This window comes from Rhopalosiphum padi, chromosome 2 (assembly GCF_020882245.1).
Source record: "Rhopalosiphum padi isolate XX-2018 chromosome 2, ASM2088224v1, whole genome shotgun sequence".
Taxonomy (NCBI): domain Eukaryota; kingdom Metazoa; phylum Arthropoda; class Insecta; order Hemiptera; family Aphididae; genus Rhopalosiphum; species Rhopalosiphum padi.
Window position 1 is genome coordinate 14,858,543 of NC_083598.1, and position 27,032 is coordinate 14,885,574.

General features: G+C 30.1%; 1 protein-coding gene and 1 long non-coding RNA gene across 3 annotated transcripts; one reads left to right on the plus strand and one right to left on the minus strand.

Annotated features, from left to right (window-relative positions):
- Positions 1 to 701: 701 nt before the first annotated feature.
- On the minus strand, positions 702 to 25,534 carry LOC132920114 (open rectifier potassium channel protein 1). 2 transcript variants are annotated; one of them, XM_060982204.1, is made up of 9 exons: positions 24,958 to 25,534; positions 14,005 to 14,187; positions 12,091 to 12,212; positions 9,695 to 9,911; positions 8,679 to 8,926; positions 6,895 to 7,320; positions 6,209 to 6,402; positions 4,425 to 5,130; positions 702 to 1,395 (listed from the first exon to the last, which is right to left on the minus strand). In XM_060982204.1, the coding sequence occupies exons 1-9, from the start codon at positions 25,094 to 25,096 to the stop codon at positions 1,135 to 1,137; spliced, it is 2,496 nt and encodes an 831-aa protein (XP_060838187.1). In that variant the 5' UTR covers positions 25,097 to 25,534; the 3' UTR covers positions 702 to 1,134. The 2 variants fall into 2 exon arrangements, with proteins under 2 accessions (XP_060838187.1, XP_060838188.1); XM_060982205.1 differs by lacking the exon at positions 24,958 to 25,534 and adding an exon at positions 19,694 to 19,718.
- On the plus strand, positions 8,926 to 10,024 carry LOC132920118 (uncharacterized). Its single transcript, XR_009660696.1, has 2 exons — positions 8,926 to 9,510; positions 9,669 to 10,024. It is a non-coding gene; the product is annotated as an uncharacterized LOC132920118 (long non-coding RNA).
- Positions 25,535 to 27,032: the final 1,498 nt, after the last annotated feature.

Sequence of the window (27,032 nt, forward strand, 5' to 3'; positions counted from 1 at the left end):
TCAAAATGGATGAATAACATGTAATATTATTTAATATAATTTAATGGATCTTGGAAAAACTTAAGATTATTTTATTGTTTTCTTAAACACATACTGTACAGTATAGAAAGAAATGTATTGAATTTTATCTCCTTGTAGGAACTTACTTATGGGAATTAATAAGTCTACCAACTGTGGTATTCAGTTAATTCTTTTTTAATTGCGTTTTTTTTTCATTTTTACCATTATGAAGAGATTAAATTATATTTTGTGTTATACAAATTACTGTATCATTCAATAATTACATTAATTAAAAATCTCTTAACATTAACACTATCGGGTACCATAAACTCTTTAAAATCTAATAATTACAATTTTTTATTTGCAATGATATAATTTTATAGTCTCCTATTCTGATTTTTCTCTGTTAATTATTCTCATCTGTATTATTTTTACTATAGATATATTTTTTTTTTGTTTATGCTTTTAAAAAAAATAACTCATTATGCTTTAGCATTAATGATAGATTACAAATATTCAGCTTAACAAAAAAAAAATATATATATATAACAACAAAATTGAGTTACTTTTTTGGAAACGTAGTTCTCGAACAATCAGCAAGCGGTGGCCATTATAGGTGAAATAATACCGCTATACGTACAATACACACGAAACCGTTTCAATAAGTGAATAATGATGAAATAGGTGATAAAGAAAAACGATTTGTTTTATAAATTTTTAAATTTTGTTTTTAATAGTTTCATACGCGTCGCGTATGTTGGTTGGATAACATATCACATTGTATACATAGTTAAGTAAAATAAATAACACAACGATAACAGAATAATATCATTACGTCGTGCGTTGTAAACGAGAAAACGGTTTTTCAATAAATTATAATAATAATTAATAATGCAGTAAAAACGTATAATAATTATTATGAATACCTATAATCATAAATTTAAAATTCATGAATATATTATATATATAGACGTTGTGTGTAATTTGCATATATATATTTATTTATTTTTTTGATCGACGGCAGCGGATGACGATCGATCAATAGCGATCGATGCATACTTTCAACCGTGAAACAATAATTGTTATAATATATTATCGTCGGTGGGTGGGTGAGTGGATGGGCAATGTTCGCTGTCAGTCTTCGATGTTGAGCCGGACGTCTCCTCCGCCGGTTCCTATAAATCCTGCACCCGGTCCCACTACAGCTCCTCTTCCCTTAAGTTCAGAATCGTCGGTAGTACCGTAGATGGTGTTGTTGGCCCCGGACGTCGTCGTCCAACACCGGGCGCTGCCGTTGTGTTCTGCAGATCCCACTGTCGGCCTTATCGAGAACCTTCTGGTGCGCTTCTTCCTTGACCTTCTCGTGGTCGTCGCAGCTGCGGGCTGATCGTGAACCTGACGAGGACAACGATAACAATAATAAATTATTTTAATATTTCCACACAAGATTAACTATCAACAGCACTAACAATAAAAATATAAACCTCGATGCAATTGTATATTCACGCGTAAAATAACGATTTGTTCTCAGATGATTTATGTTTTACTATTGTAATCTACATAGTATTAATCACAGGAACTTAAATTGTTGTTCTGTTATACCAATTATTATTTTCTATACTCAATGCAATTTTCACAGTATATAGACAAGTTTTAAGCTATTTGTAGGTATTTGAAAATTTTGTTTATATATAAATATAAACTTCGATAAAAAATTGTATGCCCAGCCTAAAAGCTTGAAAATTTAAAAAAGTTTCCCTATACATTTTTTAATGCCATTAATAAAATATCGAAATTACAAATGTAAAATTTTTTATAAGCGTTTGAATTAAAATTTGATATTTAAATGAAAAAAATAACGATTTTCCTTTTATTGTTGTTGTACAATATGTAAAAATTTGCGTATCATTATAAATAATATCTTATCTGGTATTGTGGTAATTAAGATTTAGAATAATGACGTTGTGTACACTGAGACATTTTTTATGATATGTGGTCCATTCGTATTTTTTGGCATCGGCTATTATCACTAGTTAGAAATCTTTACAGTTAGTTTATTATTATCTACGTATAATATCTGTGCCCTACCATGACTAAAAAAACAGGCGTGTCAGCCAGTTCCATTTTTTCTGCCATCGCGCACGTTCCCCAGACATGGATAAAACGATATAAACTGGATAATGTCAATTATTATTACCTATACTATTATAGTTATCAATATTATTTATTAACATCTATTCCAATCATGGAGAACATTTCATTCCCAGTGCCATCTAACTGACATTTTCGTTTGTTTAAACACGATAGCGACGTAATATGTTACCATATCGCAATATCGCATGTTTCACTATCAGCGTAACGCAGCAGCCGAGTAGGATTTAAAACTCACAGTCGAAATGGAAATAGAAGGGTTTTAAACATAAATATTATACAAATTGTATGTCTAAATTTCGATCAACGGTCTTGCACACTATGCTTTTATTCAGGAACGTATAAAAAATATATTTCGTAGGTACGCGTATAACGAAAATACATATTTTATAATATTATATCTCTCAGGTTACGAGAACAAAATATATTGGTGTTTTAACGTTTTGAAAAAACAAATTACTAACAGTTTAGTCCTATGACATTATGCGTATTATGTCGCACGTCATTATTCACCTAGACCTCAAAGTTTTTTTTTCTAGGACGTGATACAATAAACAATATTTATAGCTGTAATAATAAGTATGAACTATGTATGTTATCAATTATTATTAAACCAATATCAGCTATGGTAATAATAACTGTTTAAGAATATTAATTATTATAATTATTATCTTACAGTTATTAAATTGTCATTACAATCATAGATTATGCGTTTTAATTTCTTTTTAAATGTCATTATTATTACAAGGCTATTTAAATGAAAATCGTTTTTTTTTTAATTTCCTAAATAATCAAACTATAATAAACTAAGTAATAATAAAACTTTTATTTTTCATTTATTATTTTTAGAGCATACTTTAGAATTTCGAAGTATTTTTATATTGTATAAGTATGAATAAAAATTAAATATAACTCACAAAAAAAAAAAAACTTAAACAGGCATTATTTATTTTGCTTCATCATAATATAATAGAGGTATTAGCTATATTTTTACCTATACATATAATACACAAAAGCGACCGCTGATGCTGGTCGTTACTTGCAAATAGATAATATATTATATTAAAATATATAGAAATATAATTTAGTTGTATTATTTATTTCAAAATTATGTAAATTTAAAATTAATATCTAATCATTTTAATTTTCAAAACAATTTTCAAGGACATTTTTTAAATTTTATTTGAACATTAAATCATATTTTTTAAAGGCATTTCCATGTTTGTTACAACATATTTTAAATTAACTACTTAATTATAATTTATAACGTCACATGGAATAAAAATATGTCTTGATCATAAAACTATTATCGTACACGATATCGTTACCGCGGTCATACTTCGTCTAGGAATCAATAATTATACAGCCGATACCACTTACGTTTCTACACGGTTTTACTGTATTTGAGTATAGCATTTATTCCGAAATAACGTCTTCTGCTCGAAAAACACAATAACATCGATCTGGAAACGTTTACAAGCGACTCACCCGTTAGTCTGTTATCATATTCATCGAAGGACAATCGTCTGTTTTTCGAATTCAAACCTGCGTCGTTTGACACGTTGTGTCCAACAGTTGATATCTACCAACTCCGGAGATTACGGTAATTAGTGGTGAATGATACCATAACGGCCCATCAGTACTCGTATTATACGGTAAAAGACAAACGACGCGACCAACGGCGTAGCTATATGAGTATAGTGGAAAAAATTTTACAAGACGATGCCAAGCCAATGTGTTTGGAACGTTTCTTTGGTTTTATCAGACATAAAAAGTTATAAAATTTGTCCACCGCCGTTATATTAGTTACACAGATTATATTATTAAATATACAAGATACGGATGCCGGATTTAATTTAGTTATACATTTATTGGAAAACTCGTTTTAACAACAACCATAAAAATTGTGTGAACATAAATTATCTATCTCGGTACCGTCCTACTGGAACCACTAGAATCGATAAATTTTATAACTGATCACGCAATATTCAATTCCGGCGTTTTTTATGCAATGCAACGTACTTATATGTAACATTATTCTATAAGCAAACTCGACCAAGGTTCTAGTTATGGAACTAGACAGACAACACGCTGGATCACGGCGTTTACCATATTATGTTTGCAAACGTGTTACACTCGGCCGATTAGCAAACGGACAGTCCTATAATTTCTCCGTCATTAAACGTTTACGACGTTTGCCGTTAATTGCCTCGTGACGCGTTTATAACGCAATGGGCGAATCGTAAATAAAAAATAAATAATAATATAGTTACCGCGTTTGTGGTACCGGCATCGGTGGCCGGCGTCGTCGTTGCGCTGACCGCCGTGGACGTGGACGACAGGGTCGACGTCAGCGACGAGTACTGCCACGATTCGCCGGACGCCCGCCGCGGCCGGTCCTGGAACAGCGTGAAAAGCGGAGACCGACGTTCGTGCCTGGCGACGGAGCCGAATCCGCCGCCGGTGACCGCCGACCGGTTAGCAATGTGGTGCGCCCCCGACAACCCGCCAGTCGCGGACGAACCGTCCAGCGACCGTTGCAACGTCATCAGAAAATCAGCCACGGCGATGGTGTTGGCGCAGTGAGCGAGCACCGGGTCTGGACTGGACAGGCGCCGGTGTCGCGGGTGTTCGGGCGCCGACGTCCCGAACACCTGCGGGTCGTGCACCACTTGGAGTCCGTGCGACCCGCGGTGTTGATACTGCACCGGCGCGCTCCGGCGGTTTACCGACGCCGCGCCGTTGTTCGTGGACCCGTAACCGTAACCCTGGTCGTCGTTCAGGGACAGCCTGTGTCTGGGGTCGTCGTTCCACGTCTGTTCGCCGCCGCCGCCGCCACTGCCGTCGGCTAACTTTTCGGTCAACCATTTGGGCGCGATGTTGTTGGACAAAAAGTTGAACGCGGCCGCCGACATGCGACGCAGCTTTGGTACCCGCGGCTTGTTCTGGCCGCCACTGTGTTTAGCGTACTCGTTGAACCTGCAAAAACGAACGGCGTCGTGAGTACAGTAGGCGTAATGTTATAATTATGTTATAATACATATTTTGTTGATACGTATCGGCGAGGCAACGTTTTGGGAAAAATAGTTTACCTGTATAATACTATTATAGCTTACAGTATTGTACGGATTGTGTCGTTACTCGTCTTACTGTGTTTATACACAAGGGAAACAATTACGTATGAAAACCACAAAGAAAAATAAGTAAAAAATAAGGTTAGGTAATATATTGATCGTGACATTGCACTATTTGCACCATTATATTTTTCGCGTAACCGGCAAGTCATCGAAGCACGAAGAAAGTATTATTAAGTTCCTTAAATAATAATACAAAACAGACAGTTGGCTCGTGATTTGTGCGGATTTTTGTACCCGACAAAATCGTAAGGTCGTTGAAAATGTATAGTCAACCGAAGGCCGTACGTCAGATGGACGCGGCTGTATAAAATTTAATCGGTATCGCAATGTATGCAAACGAATTTCAGAACGGAATATCGTTTAAAGAATTTAAAAACAAAAAAAAAATTGAACTTTCACATAAATATTATTCAGCGATCGGCGTAGCAACCTCTTACAGCGAGGTGATTTCATTGTTATTTTTTTTTTTTTTTAACTAATACCTACTCATTTTGAATCTGTTTGAAAACAATATTTACGGTCAATAGCTCTTATACGCTCTTCGTGATGTATGCAGAGTCAACTACTGTCGTCGACCTTACCAAACGTTACTGCGGGCGATAATAAAAATAAAATACATCGTAATTGTTATTTTCGTCATCGTTTTTCATCAATTTAATGAATTTTGTATTAAAAATGGTTTTATAATCTTTTATTTTTCAAATTATAGTACGTGATTGTTGTTTCAATTTTTCGTATTTTTTTTCTTTTACTTACATAATATTGTGATCGTTTCTAAGTAATATTTTACGTTTTAATTATTTCAATTTCTCAACAGTTTTACATTTTGTATTCGTTTGAATTTTTCTTAATCAACTGTACAAAGACTTTGTTGATTTAATTTTTATATAATTATATAAATACAATAATACTTCACTTACTTTTTGAAATTTTGATTGTCAGCTCCACCCCATGTGTCGTACTCGAAATACGAATTTCTGTGTTTGGGTCCGAACGCGTTTTCCCTGTTCAGCATATCACCGCCAACGGTCCACTCATTTTTTTCGCCGGCTATTTTATCTTCGGATGAGAACCCTTGCACGCCCTCGGAGAACGACAACGCTTTTCCCCTGTTCTATTTGCGAGAAAAAACGATATATGTTATTTATTTATTTGCATTATATTAAATGCAATGAATTTATTCTAATGATATTTCCCAAATCAAGATATAATATTGATGACGTAACAAGTATAGGAAAGAAAAATATTTGTTGTCACTCATGCACATAAAGTTTAATCTCAAATGCCAGTTGAAACGTTGAAAAGTGACCTTGTCCGTCAAGCGGACAGAAAATCCTTTCTCTTGATCTGCGAATGAACAATTTACCGTCCAGATCAGATGAACGATTAACAATCGGATAAATTAACGTATCGATACGTTTTGTGTAGTACTTACATAAAAATATATTGACCGGTAAAGGCAAGTTACTTCCGAGAAGTTCTACGAAACATTGTGGTGTATGATTTAGACACACAAAACAGTAAGAACCGTTAACTATAGAAATTCTCCTTCGCCCGGCAATGCCGTGCCGCTAACCACACAGGTGCCCCGGATCTACGTACTCACCGAATGTACGGCGTCCTGATGCAAATGGTGATGGACGTGCTGCGACGACTGGTGCTGGTGGTCGCCCGGCTGGTTGGGCACGGCCGTCTCTAAGGCGTCGACCACTCGGGACAGGATCTCGTAAGACGCTATGTCAGCGCCGAACGTGGCGTCTTTGTCGATGTGCGCCAAATCTATCTCAGACGTTGCCTTGGTGCGCCGGAGCAGCGACCGCATCTTGTTCTGGGACAGGGCCCGACGGCGCTTCATCCGATGCTTCTCGAACCGCCGGCGCACCGTCTCCTCGTCCTCGTCGTCGGACGTCCGGCGCGCCACCGGCACCTTCGCTGGCGCTTTACACAGTACCGGCCACTCGGTCAGGTTCGGCGCACTTCGGCTCCGCCTCAGTGGTTGGTCGCGCGAAGACACCTCTTTCTTGTACACCGGCTAAATAGGACACATCAAACGAATGCACACGTCGTTATTATTGTAGTAGTAGATTGTTATTGTGGTGTTGTGTGTTGTTGGGCGAAAAATTGTACGTACATTTCGCTGAAACCCCCTCCTTTTTTTGGTATTTAGGTCTTCTAACCACTCACTTATTATTTTGTTTGTAAAAATACAATTGTATTTATAATTTTTTTTTTGTTTTGTTTTTTCTTAGAACACTTTTTGTTTAAATTTGTTTGATTGTCACTAGAATCAATTCGATGTGCTTACAAGACTTAAAATATCGTATTTCACATTGGGAGGGGAGAAATCTAGAGAAACATGTCAAAAATATTATGTAGACTATTAAACAAATTCAATTAAATAGAGTTCTAAATTATTAAACTTAAATAATATATATACAGTAGAACCTCTCTAGTCTGTCACTTTCGGGACTGGGGGTGTGGTCGGAATGCGAAAAAGGTCCGATTATCAGAATATACAGAACCCTGATAAAGGAAATATTAAACTAGCAATTAATTGTATATATCTACTATAAATTTGAAAATCCAAATGTATTCATATCGATAATACTATGGTCGGATCCACCTGGTGTGGCGGAAGAGAGGGGTTCTACTGTATATAATTACAGTTTATGACCCCTGGGGGCTAGAGAGAAGTTTCTATCCCCCTGATATAAAAACTAAATAAGACCTATATGAACGTTGAACAATTTCTGAAATCTGTCAAACAAATTTAAGCAAAATGTATACTTATAAGTTATAATAAATGTATAAAAGTTCCAAATTTAAAAGAGGGGTAATGCAATACACGTTGAATTTGATAATCCGTTATTAAACCTAACAAGCTAGTGCCTTCATAGAAAGTTTCTATGAAGTTTGAAGTATTTACGAATAACTTAACTATAACTATGTTTTTTATTATTTTTTTGGTGTGATGGTTTTTCAAGTTTAATTTTTTTTTTCTTAATTAAAACTTGCCATCGTTTTAGTTTTATATAATATTATAGTGATAATTTTTTAAAAATATCAATGAAATTAATAAAACTTTAGATGAAAAATGTGAAGTTGAAAGGTCTACTCAGGATTTAGATTCTTAAAATTATATTATGTCTATTTTATATGTTAAGAATTAAAAAACCAACTAACCAATTATATTATACAAGTAATTTTAACGATTAAGATCAAATAAATTAACTGATAAATCTGTTGTTTCAAATTTATAGAAATTAAATATTGTCAGTTGATTTTTGTTTTATATTTAATCATAAAATTTTAAAATAGTTTATAATGATAAAAGTTATTTTTGGTACTACTGGTTCACATAAAATAATATATACAAATAACTAAACGAACTTTAAACTTCAGCAGATACGATTCGTTGAGTACGCGTCTTATATACACGACGTCCTTGGTGAACTGGTGCCAAATTTTCGTGTGTGTTTGCTTAAGTCGTTCCAAGAACAGGTGCTCGAGCGTCTTGGACCTCATCGCCCTCGATATGAAGCTGAGTATCATGAACAGGTAACCCAGCCCGAACATAATCCAAAACACCAAGAACACCTTATACGCATCGTACCATATATTTGTGTTGACAGTCTGCCCTGAAACACGCGGTTACGCGGTCATCGTCCGGTTATAGCTGGGTACGTCTGTTACAGGGAGTGTTCAAAAAGTGTTGAAATCAATAAACGCTAATAAACTCTTTGAACGGCTTATTGTTTATCATATTATTTATATGCATGTATGTGAATTTCATAGTTCTCATGATAAAATATGTAACAAAATTTGACTATATATATTTTATGCATAATTATTAAATATTAAATAAATTTATATAATGTACTCGTGTATTTTAAATTAATTTCAAATACTTATTTTTATGTATTTTGGGTATTTAGAAACAATTAAACAAAAAATATACGTAAATAATTTAATGCGTTTAACATCAAACTATTTTGTACATATATCTACATAATCTATGGAAGAAGAATCATACTAAAGATAATTTTATAATAATTTTATTATGTTTCTTAAAAATAATATATCAATTAATAGTTATAAATGAAAATTTCCAATACTTAGTTAATATAACCTTAAATGTGTGATAAATTATAATTTTTACCACCCTTACTGAACTATATAAAAAATGAAGTTAATAGGGGCTAGTAAATTATAACACATTTTGGTAAGTACCTATATTTAAATGATTAATTAATTGCTTTTTTGTTAAAATAAATACTTTTAACCTTTTTTATATATTTATTTATTTTATTATGTTTATTTATATACGAAAACATATTCAGATTTTTTTTCATCAACATTTTTTTTTTTAATTTTCACTAGGTTTATTATTATAAAGAATACCGTACCGGCAACATAATCTCCGTAGCCGATGGTGGTCAACGTGACAAAAGTGAAATATACGCTTTCGTCAAATGTCCAATTTTCAAAATAGGATATGATTCCGGATGGGATGAAGATGAAGACAATTATTCCAGGTATCAGATACGTAACTATGTCCAAGATGAGGCTCAGTTGGGGTCCCATCATCCGTTGCGTCTTGTAGCTGTAATGAGCTCGGAGAATCTGTGGCGTATTTAGGAAAAAATTTAAAAATTATTATTATTGAGTTTGAATTTCTAACATTTATGTGTAACGGTTAAATACATAAAACCTTTAATGCATTATGAAATTTTAAATATGCATTTTTCACTATTAATATTATATAATATCGTTAAGCTATCGATAGTTTTACTTAACGATTCTTTTTTACTATTACCTACCTATTCATGAAAAATACGTAGATAGTGTAGTAAACTTACTTAACCTAACTAAAGATTCTTTAGCAATACATCACTGACTTTAGGCTACTTAGAGTTACACATAGTTTAATTGCACATTAAATCCAATCCCAAAAGTAGATAATAATTAATAATATTATTAATTTTATTCTCAATAACTTTATTTTATTATTATTAACATATTGGACCGTATTTCATGATATTGTTTTCATCTTATCACTCACACTCCAACTTATTAGATATAATTTGGAATGAATTCCAATCATATTAAATGGAATAGATCGTGCTATGTTTTTTGTTAGACTAAAATATGCTACTCTACAATGTTATTATAGAAGTTTCGCACGCAATCTTAATAATTAATAATTATCCTGTAGTTTTATACGAGAGACTATATTTTGTGTAGCTTAGTAACTTGGGAATAACCATGAACAATTGGACGTTTTTCGTTTTGATTTCATTTAAATATTCGACTGTTGTACTCAAACATTAAGCACGACAATAATAGAAATTATATGATAGTGTAATATAAATATGACGCACTACGAGTATAGCAATCGTCTGATATAATATTTATATAACCTTATGGACAGACGTACATCATATATATAACGTATAACGAGTATTCAATTGCGAGAAAAATTTTTCTTGTTTTATTTGTTTTACGAAATTCGAGTGTAACTGCAGCCTATATCTTTTAGTTATAATACTATTGTGACTGACTCATCGCGTATAGTATACGCCGTAATGCGCCGATATGCGCGTTCAAAATTTTATCTCAAGTAACATCGCCGAAAAAATAAATATTAGTATAAAAAATATTATGCGATATCAACCATAGAGTCAACGATCGTAAAACAATATAACACCAATATAAATTAAACGATTAACACAACGAATGTCCGTCGGACATTTAAATCATTTTATTTAAGTAGTATAGTAGTAGTAGTTTAGTATATAGGCGTGCCAATACAAGTATATAATAAATAAAATACCTAATAACTATATATTTTTATATCGTTATTATAGCCTCGTATCTTTTTTTATATTATATTATACTTATTATACTTGCGTATACCACTATATAACATGCTCATCGCTTTATCTCGCTTATTTTAACGTTGAATTTTATTTAATTATAGTACGTATAGGTAAGTACTTTTTAACACTATACGCAACTATTATCAAACGATGAAAATTTGTATTTAAAATAATTAATCAATCGCCCTTTTTTTAAATCGTTTAGTAGTTCGGACGCTTCACAATGCCGAATAATTATACAATATATAATATTATGACCGTATAACAATTTACCATAGGTAATGTATTATATTATTTAAACATATTATACCTACGCAGCACTCGTGGTGAACTCGTATGGGACAACTATAATTATTATACCGCGGGTGTGTGTTCGGCGACCGTATAATTGAATGTGTCGACCGTGCAATAATATTAAATAGGTACCATAAAATATACCAATTTAATAGTATACCTAATAAGTATTGCGATGGTATCCCCGCAGTAATCGACCAGGCCGCGATCTTTCACGCTCATTTTCGGCACCGGAAATTGATATCCGGTCCAGCAGGTTGGCCGCAAAACGCGTGTCGCGTAATTTTTGCAATGAGCGTGCGGCGGCAACGTCAACAATTATTTGCTTTATTAAAACCACATATTGTATAACGGCTGTGTACGTGGAACTGTTTATTCTGGATTATTTGTACACCGAGAGTGGGCGTTTTATTATTGCGAATCCCGTATACCCACTGAACGGTAAAAAAAATACGAATTTATAATTTTTCGCGATAAATCAGTTAGGTTGATATATTTTTATTTTAATTGTAAAAAACCTAGATCGCGTTTTCCGTTTGAGTGCTAGAGGATCGTTTTTCTGTTTTTCATACAATAAATAATTAGGTACAGCACGTTAAATCATTATATTGTAAAAATAATATACTCACTCTGGACTCGAAAAAGCTTCCTAGTTGCGTCAACACGATACCGTTGAGAGGGATGCCGATTAACGAGTACACCAACACCAATATGCGTCCAGTACCGGAAGTCGGGTGTAAATTTCCATAACCTATAATAAATGTTATAATGTATGACGTAATCATAATCAAAAATATTATTCGACAAGATTTCAATTTGACAAGATAATATGACGGTTTTATTTTGTTTTACGTATTTTATTTAATTAATATTATTTCCTTTCATAAAGTCATTCGAATCAATTGGGTGCGATTCCTTACAAGTTGATTACTAAATCTGGAGCGCACACAGCTGCAGTCAGTACATTATTAGTATCCAACGATAAACGCCGTTTCACCATCGATTACTTTTATTTTCATAAATAAAATCATAGGCCATAACAATAGTATATATAATGTTAAAAGCAGTAAGGTATTTAATACAAATACCATGTTAACTGTATAGTAGACTTTTCCATCACAGTAAACTATGTGTGTTTATAAGAAAGAGGTCATATATCCATGTTTATATTATCTATGATTTAGATCCTTGCCAATTTTTTAGTGTACTTAATGTTATAGCTAGGCACTTATTATAGTATCATAATATGATATTAAATGGAAAATTACACGTATCTATAATTACACTCATTATGTATCTAACATTTATATAATATGTAAATTACGCTAATTTATGTAATAATAATATAAACTGAGATAAATCGTTTTAGTATACCTTATTTGGTGATTAGGTTGCAGCGTATATATAATTGCACGAGTACGTGTTGGGTTAAACGACGATCGTAAAAAAACCGAAAATCGGTACGCAATGAGGCGGCGTTTTGCACGCGCGAATTATGTATGTGTAATTATACATATATATAAATGTATATCGTGGGCGTAACTCTGTAGTCTGTACATAAAGACAATACTATTATTAATAAAATACTCGATGGGGCGCTAAGACATAATTTATATTTTATGTACAAACGCCATTTTTACAATTTTCGAAGGTTATTGTTATGCATGACATATACTCCGACATATACTATGTATAATACTATACATATTACATACTATATACTGCTACACGTGGCTCGCTGTTAGTTTAATTTTTCTAAGGCTGACTGAATCTCCCCGTACACGTTTGGACGCGTTTGTCCAATAATAGTGGCCAGTGGGGAAATTTCGAATTAAAAAGTGTATTATTTGATTACAATAATATTTGCCTCCTATTATAATATATCTAACAGACTACCGACGCCGTTATAAACCGAATGATTATTTTATCGAAGAACACTCATCATTATTTAAAAACACGATTTTTGAAAAAAAAATTACACTTTATTTCTTATTTTAGGGCAACATTGTATTGATAATAGAACTTCAATACATCAAAATCGAAATTTGGACGAGTTTTTTTTAAGTTGAAAATATTTTAAGTTTAAATGCGAATGAAATAGTTGATAAACATTTTATGATTTATCTCTGTTTCACCTATTCATCTAAACTTTAAATACTATTTTATTTTGAAATTATAAATGTATGCTGTTTATCAAAAAAGTTAAACACTTAAAATTATAACGATAAAATATAATAGGTAATATATTTATTTTTTTATGTTTTGTTATAATCTAAAATTATGTACAATTATATTTTTAAATATTTTTGAATATTAAGGAATCATCTGGTATACAGAGTCATAGTGAAATCTCCGATAACGATTCCACGCACACTTTAAAATATATCATAAACAGATGCTTTAAACGTATTTTTAACTCGTATCATTATATTATTATGTTCTATTATGCGATGTCAAAAGTATCGAGTCAAAAATGACATGTCAAACAATAATGTTTTAAAACTTAAAAATTCGTTGTAGGCGTTTATCTTCACAACACTTACCGATCGTGCTCAACGTGGTCAGCGCGAAAAAGAAAGCGTTGTAGTACGTCCATTGGTACTGGTGCGCTTCTTCGTTGTCTGGACCTTCGTCCAACACCGTTTTGTTACAGTACGCGTTCAGTTGTTGGACAAACTGTTTTCGCACGTGGGCGTTAACTTGTGCATAATGTTTTGCTAGCAGTTCTGTAATAACAAAACAAATTACTTATTAGATTTGATTAAAAGTTGTTGTTAGTACAATGTGCATATTTATATACATATATATATTTAGGTATATGAGTCTTAAAGCTTAATCAGGCAGATATAATATTCACCTAATAAACAATATTACGAGTATATTATTATATCTATATTGTAATTAAATATCCATATCATATACCTATATACAATATACGAGGATAAACTCTTTGAGACATCATGTGTGTATAATGTATACATTATATTATATTGTAGTAAACATTCCATAACGGACACCTCTATATGGCTCTACATAGCAGATAACTCAAAATAGCTACATTCTACCAACTGAATTCTCTAAATAAAAGACGAAAAATAATTTCAGAAACTGAGTGTCCAGTATTTAAAAGTTTCACTGTATATACATTATCTTGCGAACAAACCAATTTGACTATTAATTGCCAAATGTATTACACGGTTATAATCATTAGTCATATAGTCCAACACTTAAAATATCTTAATTTCAATATAATATTTAATATGTTATTAATAATCATTAATCATTATTATATAAATACGAGAAACTAACTATCGTATATTATTATTATAATAATAAGTTATATTTTATTACATTCTACCGAATGCGGATGTAGATAAAACTGTGTAGCACTACTCGACAGTTTGCAGCCGTTTAATTTATAATTTCACGTAACGTAATCATATCGTTACGGTAATGGATATATCATTTATCACAGAGTGATTCAACAAGCATGTTAACATCCAAACAAAATCGTTTCATGGGAAGTGGTTAAGCAGACAGTTATTTTGAACATTTTAATGTATCCTTATCAAAATTCGAATGAGAATTTATGAGTAATTCAAATTTATCTATTTAAAGTTTAAATTTCATTTTGACTATGACATAAAATATGTGGATTTATAAATAGTTTAAAGTTTTAAACGTTTAAAATAACACATATTGGTATGGTCCAAATAATATTGAATATAGTATAAAAGAAATATAATAATAATTTAATAATTTGAATTTAATTAATACAGATATGCCCAGAGAGCCACGGAGCCCCTAGACTACTCTCCGAAACACAGTTTGAGAACCGCTGATTTAAACTAAATAAGGATAATATTTCTTAAAAAATACAAAATTGATTTTAGTATAATAAATAATCTAATACTATGCATATTTTTACTAATCATAAAGTACTAATAGAATAATATAAATTATTAATCACTATAATTTTAAAATCGTCATTACCCTCATAGCCTTTTCATAATACTATCAAAATCAATCTATAATCATAACTTCATTACAAAAAGCTAAATAATTCAAAAACTGCTCGTTTGAATTTCAATTTTGGTATAACAAAATTTTCAAAAAAGTAAATTAACAAATTACAGGGTAAAATGTGATCACATTAAGGTAAAACGTAAATTGAAATCACAGGACACTCTTTAAAACACGTTGACCGCCATGAGATCTAAAATGAGATCTCACCAACTTTGTCCTCACCGCCACGACGTTTTTGGTAGATTTACTTAAAAAAATTTTTGCGATTTAAACAAAAATTGATAAAAAAAAAAACCAATAATGATATTTGAAAACTTATATATTCTGAAATTGGCAACACTGTATTTTTCAAATCCGATGAAAAAATAGCGATTATTGATACCCTAATCGAGATCTCACTAAAATCAATTTTACTGATATCCCATATGGAGTCTCAGTATTCAATAATGTGAGATCTCGAATAGAATCTCATGGCAATTATGAGTAACATGACAAAAAACCCATGGTGGTCAACGTAGTATAGAAATCTTAATACAAATACAGTGGATTCCGCCTAATGTGGCCACCGGTTAATATGGGCATCCGCTTAATATGAACAAACAGGACTGGTTCCAACTTGCTCACATTAAGTGGAATACACTGTATTTAAAAACGTAATTCTTTATTAAGTATTAAAAATTCTAAAAACCAGAATTTTAATAAATTAATTGTTCGAGGAAAAATATAGATGAACGGTATTAGAAAAATACGATACATAAAATCAGGTCAGAAGCAGTGATGGACCTCGTTACGGATCTGAGTTGGCTATGGCGTCTCCGGATGTGTTGCGCAGTGAGATCATTGCAAGGTGTCGTTTCGGCGGAAAACTTTGGCTGTCCAAGACACGACACCTATCAACAGGTACGTGGCATTGTATTATTATTATAATAATTTAAAACGTTCGTATTTTTGTGCGATTTACGGTGATTTGTTGCTAAATGTCGAAGGTAGCGGTGTCCTTGAATCGAATCCCTATAGATATAACATTACAGTCGACCGGCACCAATGATATATTATATTAAGTGTACTATTATATCATAATATCATTTTCAAAACGTTTATGGACTTGCAATATACCTCGCGAAAAAAAATACTATAATAACCGCATTCGCCTTGGGATTTTGGTTTTTTTCTTTTTATTCTATTATAAACAGTATTTATTATAAAATTATTAAATATATACCATAGTATATCGTAAATATGTTATAATATAATATATACATCATAAATGGCATAGACCCACGGATTGTGAAACCGACTTTTCGCATAAGGTTTTATATACTTTCCAATCTGTCCGTTACGTTAATAGTATTAATATTGTATTTATATTATACAAGTATATACGGTGAAAAATTATAATTCGGGAAAAAAACAATTTGCCGTCACGGGTATGCATTACGTATGCAGTATTATAATAATATTATGCAAACGGTGCGCGGTAATAATTGCGAGACTTAACGGTTTGTTAAGCGATTATTATTAGTTATTTTTTTATTTTCACTACTCTTCGTGCGACGACCGGACACTGAATAACGGTGAACCAAATATCCTCTTATAAGACAACAATTGACAAAGGATTTAAACCCCGTGTGTTTATCGTATTTTTGTTATTATTATATTTTTCGTATGTTTTCGCGATGCGTTATAATCGATGACATCAAATTATTTTTTTTAATTTTACGACATACGCGTACATATATTAATTTAAAACCGAGAACTTGAATTAAAATACAATCGGACGGCGTTCGTTTGTGCTAACTCCACAACGATTTAATGAATTACGTATCGTCAGCTAGAACCATTGTGAACTCATAAAATTCAAAATGTTATCAAACAAGCTGCGATGTATCAATAAAATTTAATGTTTTGTTCGAGAACTTGCTAAAAGCTATAGAACGGCGTTCGGTCTCTTGAGTTATATGCGATATATTATACTACTATTAAGTATTAATATTATACTGTATACGTACGTCATGATGTTCATAAGCCTCAAACATTGTTTATATTATTTCTTGTATCTAGAAGATATACCTATTAATCATTTTCATGGATTTTATTCAATACATGTAATTTTTCCTAAAAATTATATTATAGTAGAATCTTAAGTTAACGGAATTGTTTTTAAATCCATATTACACAATAATTTAATTATAAATTGTAAAATGAAAATGTATATTAGTATATTATATTTTGTATGGAAAAAAAACAAATCAACATTTATTATACTCAGTAATTTTTTTTTACTCGTTATCGTAATATTATGTAATACAACGAAAATGATAAATCAAATGCGCGCGCACAATAATAATAATAATTTGCTTCGATGAAACGTATTTTACAATGAACAATATGTTTATTATACACTGTGCGTATCCAATATCCATATTATATCTTTGAAACCATCGTTTATAAATTTCGTGTAAATCAGTTATCGGTATGTAAAATGTTATAATCACTATACTATTATAAATTATCGTGTTCGACTTGGACTCCGAGACTCGTCCAATATAATATATAATGATACGATATATGAAATAAACGTAAATAATAATATAAAGTATAAAAAAAAATAATTGATAAATTATAATATTGTGTTAACATAAGCGCTCATATAGTCATATAACAAAATTGCTATTAAAAATATGACCAGCACCTATTATAATATTATGTACCCAAATAATAAGAATAATAATAATAATATTATACATTTACATACCATGCGTGATAACAGCAGTATACCAGTAGGTACACAATTCTTTGGTCTATTATTCGAATATACACATTATATATTATAGTATATTTATTTGATTTGATAATTTAAATATTATTTTAAAAACATTTAAAATACCTATAACCTATAATATTCAACCAAAAGCTAAAGCAAAAAATATTATATAACTTAACCTATACATTGCTCAATGATCATCTCCAACTACTTATTATATAGGAACTATTACTTTCTAAATCCTATTTTTTATTTTAAAATTATATTTTATAAAAAATTCAAACTATACAAAAATATTTTTTCAACATAATAATAATTTGTATAACTTTTTAAAATTATATATTGTTACATCCTTATAGCTAATATATTATAATCTGAACAGATCATTAAATAAATTTCCCAATTTTTTCTTTTAAATTATTTTATACAATTTTAATTTATATTTTTTAATGATATTCACTCTTTTATACTGTACATTAGATAATTTTTATAAAATTGCTGATAATATAAATTTAAATTTAAAATAGTATAGGTACTTTTAGAGTTTTAAACCTTATTTAAGTACTATGCACCTATACTAAGGATAAAAGTCTATAATAGTACCTAAAATGTTTATTATCTAAAATATACGAGAGCTATAATGGTTTTAAAATATTATAGTTATTAAATTTTAATTTAATTTCAACAACATTTTCAAAAAAAAACATATTGTGCTTAATAATATATAGGGAAATTTATTACATTATTGCTATATATTTTTACTATCTATAATTAATGTGTTTAAAACATTTGTATTGTCAACACTCATTACGTGGTATGAAAATCTAAATATTAGAAAGCATAGAAAATAATAATTCTTAATACTAGAGTTTTAATAAAATACATTATTGACAGATATAACAGAAAATGTAAATTGAATCGCCCTGTATAGGTATATTAATTATAATTATAATTCATAACGGTCAACATTTCAACACGAATAATATTATAATCATTATAAGTTATAACATTGTATAGGTATTAAAGTTTAGAGTGTATGGATAGATCGTTAATATTATTATCAATTTAAAGTCCAAATTTTCTCGTATAAATATATTGTAATGATAATAATGTACTAAACACTGGCGCTAATAGTGGACAGTCGAGAGGTTAGACAGTAGACACGTAATTTGTACAAAAAAATTCTATCTTGCATAACATAAACATATATAACAACGTTATAAAAGCATAATATATAATATAATGTTTACTTGGTGATTAGAAATATTTACCATGTTATTATTACAGCTTTGTAGAAACTATAGTATGTTTGTAAATCGTAATTCATCCATTTGAAGACGAATTATAATATAATTATGATTATTATTATGGTATTGCTACTACTTAAGGTGGATGGTAAGTATACTGTCTTAATATATTAGTGAAAAAAACCCAATTCTTACTCGATAACATAAACAACTTCTTTGTTTTTATAATGCATGGTGACTGTTGTATTTATTTCCAATCCGTTATTAGTCTCCTGTACATCACGGTCGTCGTTTAAATTGAGCGCATTTGATGACGGTGTGTTTACGACCGAACAATAAAAATTAAAGAAAAAAAACAAATATAGCTTTTATATTACACCCGAGTAATAATACTAATAAGTAATAATAATAATACTAAAAATATTATTGCAGCAATAATTCTTTGTATACTTCGAACACATTTGTATTTTAAAATTTGTCACGATAAAATAAATTAAATAACGCTAGCCAACATTTTTCAATCGACAAAAAAATGTCTTAATGAGTTTAATCATGTTATTACCAGTGGACTGGTATATTATGTACACAATGTGTCTTAACATACCATACAACTAAAAAAGCGTAATCACAAATATAGATATAGGTACACCACTACTATACTATTAGAGAATAGATATATCAATTTTATAAAGCTTAGTGTTATAAAGCGGTTACATTTCAACGCATATAAAACAGAAAACGTTTCAAGATTTGGTAAGATGGAAAATCGGTTTTAAGTTTCATCGGTTGCATCCAAAAACCACACACTATTTTTAATCAATAAACCAACTGTATTATGAACGTTAAATTTTAAGTAATACATTTTGTTTTTAATTGTAATTTTCTAATTATCAAAAATGAAAAAATTACGTATGTTTATAAAGAGGATGAAATTATTGTTGTAACTTGAAAAAAACATTTTAAACTTATATAATCTAATGATTCTAATGTAATTTTTACGATGAGTATACCTTCTTAGCTGACGATAATTTAATTTAAATTTTTTTTTAAATAAATATATGAATTATGTATAACATATATTACATTTAAAAAATATAAACATTTTTAAGAAATTTTATTATAAATCATAGGATTTTTGGATAAAAAAAGTGAGTTTTTCCTGAATTTCATCTAAAGTGTATGGTTTTTGGATTTAACGTTTTTAACAACACTGTATTGTAATATTTTTATGTTTTTATCTTTCCCCTTACATACTTATTTTATTTTCTTATTTTGAATTTTTGAGTATAATATGAGATTTTTTTTATTTGATATAATTTTGAAATATAAATTAGGTGTTTAGTAATTGTTCAACATATTTTCACGTAAACATTTATTATGTATTATATGAAGTATTATTTATAACCATATTTTGGTATGGTGAAATGCATATGTAGCTGTAACTAAAAATGAGGAGATGGTATTTTGCGTCAATTTTATTACCTGTAATTTGCGCCACCATTAGGTAAATTTAAGTACGTATGTAATTTGCGCCAAAATATAAAAATATAACATGTATTTTGCACCACATCTAAAAATTAATTTCAGTAATTTGCGCCACGACAGAAAACAAAATAGAATATTATGTAACTTGTGCCATACTTTTAACTTCAATTGTAGGAGTTTAAGTATATACTTTCATACATTTATTTATAACTATATAATGACTGAATTTTATACATTGGAATAATACTTTTTTTTAATTACTTTTAATAATTTTCTAGAAATGTATAACTATTAAAATGAACTTGATTATTCAATAATTAAAAATACAATATGTTAATAATCTGTAAAAATATTTTTTTAGTTATTTTATTCTTATATACATTTATTTATACTTATAATATGACGGATTTTTATATGTTTTTTTAATTATAGGAATTGTAGGTACTTATATTTAATACTTTTTTAAATAATTTTCAAGAAATGTATAATTATTAAAATTAACCTGGTTGATCAATGATTAAAAATACAATAATATGTTATTTTGTAAAAAAAATTGTTTAGTTATTTAAAAGTGGCACAAATTACAATTTGAATAAGGTAAATAATGGCCTAAATTACAATTTTTGAAGGTAAAAAATGGTGCAGATTATATAATGTCCTTTTATTTAGTTATATGTGGCGCAAATCACCAAATAAATTTTCAAATGTGGCGCAAATTACATAAATATTTTTTTTTTCAGGTTGTTTTTGGCGCAAATTACATACGCCCTAAAAATGTCCTTACGGCCTTATGTCACAGTATCTTGCAACTATGTTTTTTTTTTTTTAATATGAAGCTCATTATATATAATATTGAACTTTCATGAGTCCAGTTCATATAATTACTGCAATAGTGCAGTACAGAATGATTATTTTAACAACAAAAAACACTCATTATATCTCAAAAAGTACTTCAAAACGTTTTTGATAATTTTTTTTTTTTTTAGTTTTAGTAAGTATTTTTACTAGTTTTCTCTATCTTATTTTTTATTTATTTGAATGATAATGTACATTTATTAATGTTGTACATTTCAAGGAAGAATAATATTTTGAAAATCGAAATTTAAATAAGTAGTTTATATTAATTATAACTTATAATATAATTTAAATTTCTTTAAAATTTAAGTTAATTCTATAAATGAAGTAAAGGACTAACGTTTTGACATGTACCCTAGTCCCTATACTACTCCACTCCTGTAGTCCTGTTATTTAGACTTTAAATACTTATAAATAATATTTTATTTAATAATTCGATATTCAGCATAACAATTTTCTAAAGAAAATTATAAAAGTAAGGAGTTTTCTCTTATGTATGAAATTAAAAAATTACGTTCTAGATTAAGCAAATAAAACATTTTTTCTCAAAAACTTTCTTTCGCTATGAGTTTTATAATTAATTATGTAAAAAGATATTTAAAATCTTTTGTAAATACTTGCCGGATAATGAGTGTTAAATGATAAAAAAATCACCCAGTATATGACGTACACAATAATAATTAATAGTTTATGTCCATATAAGACGTGGGGACATACATTGCACTGCAGAGTTGTGCGATTTTGCGCGTACCTAATTGACTTGATTTCCACTCGTCATCATCGTACAGTATAATAAATACGTGTATATAATGTATATTATATCGCTCAGACATAAAAATTTGTCGTTTGTAAACGAGTTCTGCTCGCCACAAAATAAAAAAAATAACAATAATTGTGTTTTTGCGCGCGTCGTCAATTTGTCAATTTAACTGGATTTTTCAAAAATATTAAAAACTGTGAGTAGACATATAACGCTGTAATAATAATAAAATATAGTGTATTTGTCTAATGGCTAACATTATATCGTATTATAAATATATATACCTAAACCTATTTTACGTATGTTATTCACCAATTTGCAATATTTACATCGAACGTCAATGACACTTCACAATATATATTATTATAGGTAAATGAGTACGATAATGTTAACCAATTATTCTAAATTAGCATTACAGCTGGTGCCCTACCTACTCACAACTTACTTGAATTATAAAGTGAACTGCAGTGGTGTTCATATATTATGTGTATAATTTTTTATGGCAACTGATTTTAATGTATGAACGATAAATATTAAATACTATATGTAATACTAATGTATAACCTATAATAAATTGAATTGACGTACATCGTCATCGAATATTATATATTGACCGTTTGATCGCAAATTAACATTGTAGAGTATAATACTTTGTTACTTACTATTTTCTAACAATTAAAAATTGTGAATTGGGTTTCAGAAAGAAAAAACCATAGTAGGTATACCGGTAGAAAAATGATTGCGTCTAGCGGGAATTTACCAATTATTATTGTATGCGTATATACACGTGGTGAATCAACAGGTTATATACATAGATAATATTTTTCAGTAAATTACATTATACTTGCGACATAGTTTACCCGATCGGTCAGATGAATAATATTGGTAGGATAAACAATTAATACTATCATATTATAATATATTGTACACGAGAGGCCCGCTGAAAACCGCCAAGATATGTACCTACATACTTTTTGTACGTGCAAAACATGGTTTCGAACAGAGAAAATATTGGTATACTTATTATACAACTAAGAGTACATGATAATACAGAATTTATTACTGTAATAACATTTAAATAAGAGTAATGTATTATTCCGAGGAAGGGAGCGTATTCAAAGGAATGATGGAATTTTAATCAAAACCCTCCCAATTCTAAAAATAGCGCCCTATTTTTTGTATTCGAAAAATTTAAAGCAATTTAAAAAAAAATAAAAGTAGATTTTTTTATTTTATTAAGCAACAGTTGACTGTAGAGTTTGTTCTCATTAACCTATATTACTATTTTTTACGAATTCACTTAAAATTATTTATTTTAAACATATAATATTTAAACTTTTTTTTATCGACAATTAATTATGAGTGCAATATACTAATATAATTCGATTTTTTATCTACAAAACTCCGCGTTTTAGAAATTCCCTTTACATAATTAATATCTTTACGTGGTTAGCTCGAAAATCGAAATATTTATTCAATCCATGATTATTTATTTTATCAATGATTAAATGTTTGCATGTCTGGTGTTATTTTGATCAACAAAAAATAAATATAAACTGTATGGACACGAATTATTGTTAATCTGATTAAATATTATAAATAATAATTTATACGTAAAATAACTGCAAGGTATACATAAATTGTGTATTTTATGATTTTAATAATAAATATTACATTTTATAACTTAAGATTAAAATTAAATTTCAATGCAGTTAATCGGTCAAAGTATTATGGATACAATTGCAACTGTATTGTTTATCAAATCCAGATTGTGGAAGAATAAAAACACATTCAATTAAATTAAATATAGAGATTTATTATTATTTTTAATTTCTGCTAACTAAACTAGGACTGTGGTCAGGTATAAAAATTACACACATTTTATCATAATTAATAAATATCATCACTATTTAGAATTTATAACAATATGTTATGTAGCTATTACGATTTCACACACGGGATTCGTTGAAAAACTGGAGAGGTAAAAAAAAAATATGTTTTCGAAAGCGCATTGTATGTTAATGGTTAAACATCATTCGGAAATTCTATTATCTCGGCGTTTCTATAAACGTGGAGGGTGGTATATAGGTATATATATTATACACCCTGCCTTAAGAGTTTGTTTTAAATCCACATTTTGGGAATTCTTATGATCTACACCTCCCCGCCATAAATTCTTTAACATATCACATATTAATATACCTATAATACTATATTACTACACCACAAACGCGAGCATGTACGATTTCCGTGTTGAACCTGGTACACCACACTGAAACATTCGTTCAGAGCTTCCGAAGAGCATATTATGCAAGTCTCGTGTGCACCATAAACAGTATAATATACGCGTGCATCTCACCTTTGAGCTCGAGCCGTTCCAAAATCTCCAAATAATGCCTTTTCTCCTCTTCCTTGCGCTCGATCCGGTAGAACACGAACGCGCCCAAGCAAAGGTATCCCACGAAAACGGCAAACCCGACGAACCATCTGCCGATCATTTTATTGCATACGGGTTCGGCCAGACCATCTCCCCCGACACTAACGTAATTTGTGATTTACACGACGGTGAGAAGCCCGTCGGTGCGGTGACGAGTCCGACGCTGGAGAACGAGAAAATCACACCGATAATTATTATAACATAAGTACGGCATGCATGACGACGGTAGAAGTGAAAAGTTTGAAATGAAATGATAACAACAATAAATAATAAAATAAAATAAAAAAAATAAAAACGATAAGAAAAACCACGTGATGGAACTTAAATCAATATATATATATATTATGATTTTTGTATCGAGTTTATATCGTTATCGCCGGCGAACGGACGGACGAACTGCAGACGCGCGCTTTTCGTTCCGCTGGTAATGTCGGCCGGCAGTCGTGTGTCGACGACGATGACAACAACAGGAACAGCAGCAACAGCAGCTTTGGCGCGTATATCATATATATTATTATGTGCAGTGCGGACGATGCGTCGGCGGACCGCGAGGCGTGGCGGCGGAGATAAGGAGAACAGTAATACACGACCGTAATAATAGTAATATATTATTTAGTAATTGAAAGAGGAAAGAGAAACGAAAACTCGTCTTAATCTGCCGGCAGATAAAAGGTGACATAATAACGCGTATTGGCGTATACAGCGTAGAGCCCAAGACAAGCACATAAAGTATAAAATATTATAAATTTACTCTTCTCCGAGTACATAATATTACCTATACGATTATGAATTATTACATTTATATCATATTATAGTATACTGTGTATAATTATTGTGCTGATAATAATATCATATCGTATAGGTACGTCAAAACCACGAGATTGTAGAAGCGAACTATTTATTCTGTAGAGCGCGTGCGCTTCTCTGTTACAACAGTACAATAACAGGTTTGGTTTTTTAACTTTAATAATTATTATAGTTGTAAGTATAGTATAGTGCAAAATTCATACGACGATATCGATCGACGATCACAGAATAATATGTAACAAGTTCACATTTTTTCCTAAACATATATATAGGTAGGTACTCCAAGTTCGTTAAATAAAGTAGTTTTTAATTATCTTCGGTTTTAAATAAATAGATATGTGTATATTTATTCATACTTAAATATAATTGTCGACAACGTTTCAATTAAAATTATAGTAAAAAAAAGCTATTAAAATTCTAAAAACAATGAAACATCACTTGTTAAATAATTTTAGTTCTATTTATGACTTATGAATAGTAATATATCATAGTATCATACATATATACAATATCACAAAACCTTATATAGTTATATACTTAATAGCATTGTTATTTGTTTAATGCATAACTACAGAGTCAGTAACGAATTTATGCTTATTAATTCTTATTATTATAATTTATAACTCTTAAATTGTAATAAAATGTATAATAATAATTTATTTAAAAATTACAATATTAAATCGATAGGTACCTACGTATTTTTTTCTATGGAACTAGGACCAAGAGTGGCGATCGGACCTTCACTCCGCTTCTTTGTAACCAATGTTACCCACTGGTCAGAGTCACATACCACCGCTAGCATAACACAAACATATAACTTCCGGCATTAATTCGGAAACAATTAACAAATCGTAAATAAAATCAAGAAAGGAAATTCAATACGTATCGATACGCTCCAATTTCTCCCTTAAAAATCTCGTATGCTTCAGGCATATATAATAACACAGTTTTGATGTTCTGTCGTGCAATACACTGTTTATAGGTATATTAGAAATGTATCGTGTAAATCGAGTAGTTATAAGTGCACATATCGCGTGCATCCACAATTGTGGAGGTTCCGGAAAAGGGGAGATCCATGGACGACGAGTTTATTATTATTTTTTAAAACATTATAATATATTAGAAGGGCTTTATAATATCTTCACCGCGGTCGTTGCCAGCAAGTATATGATTTCATGCTCATCTCATGC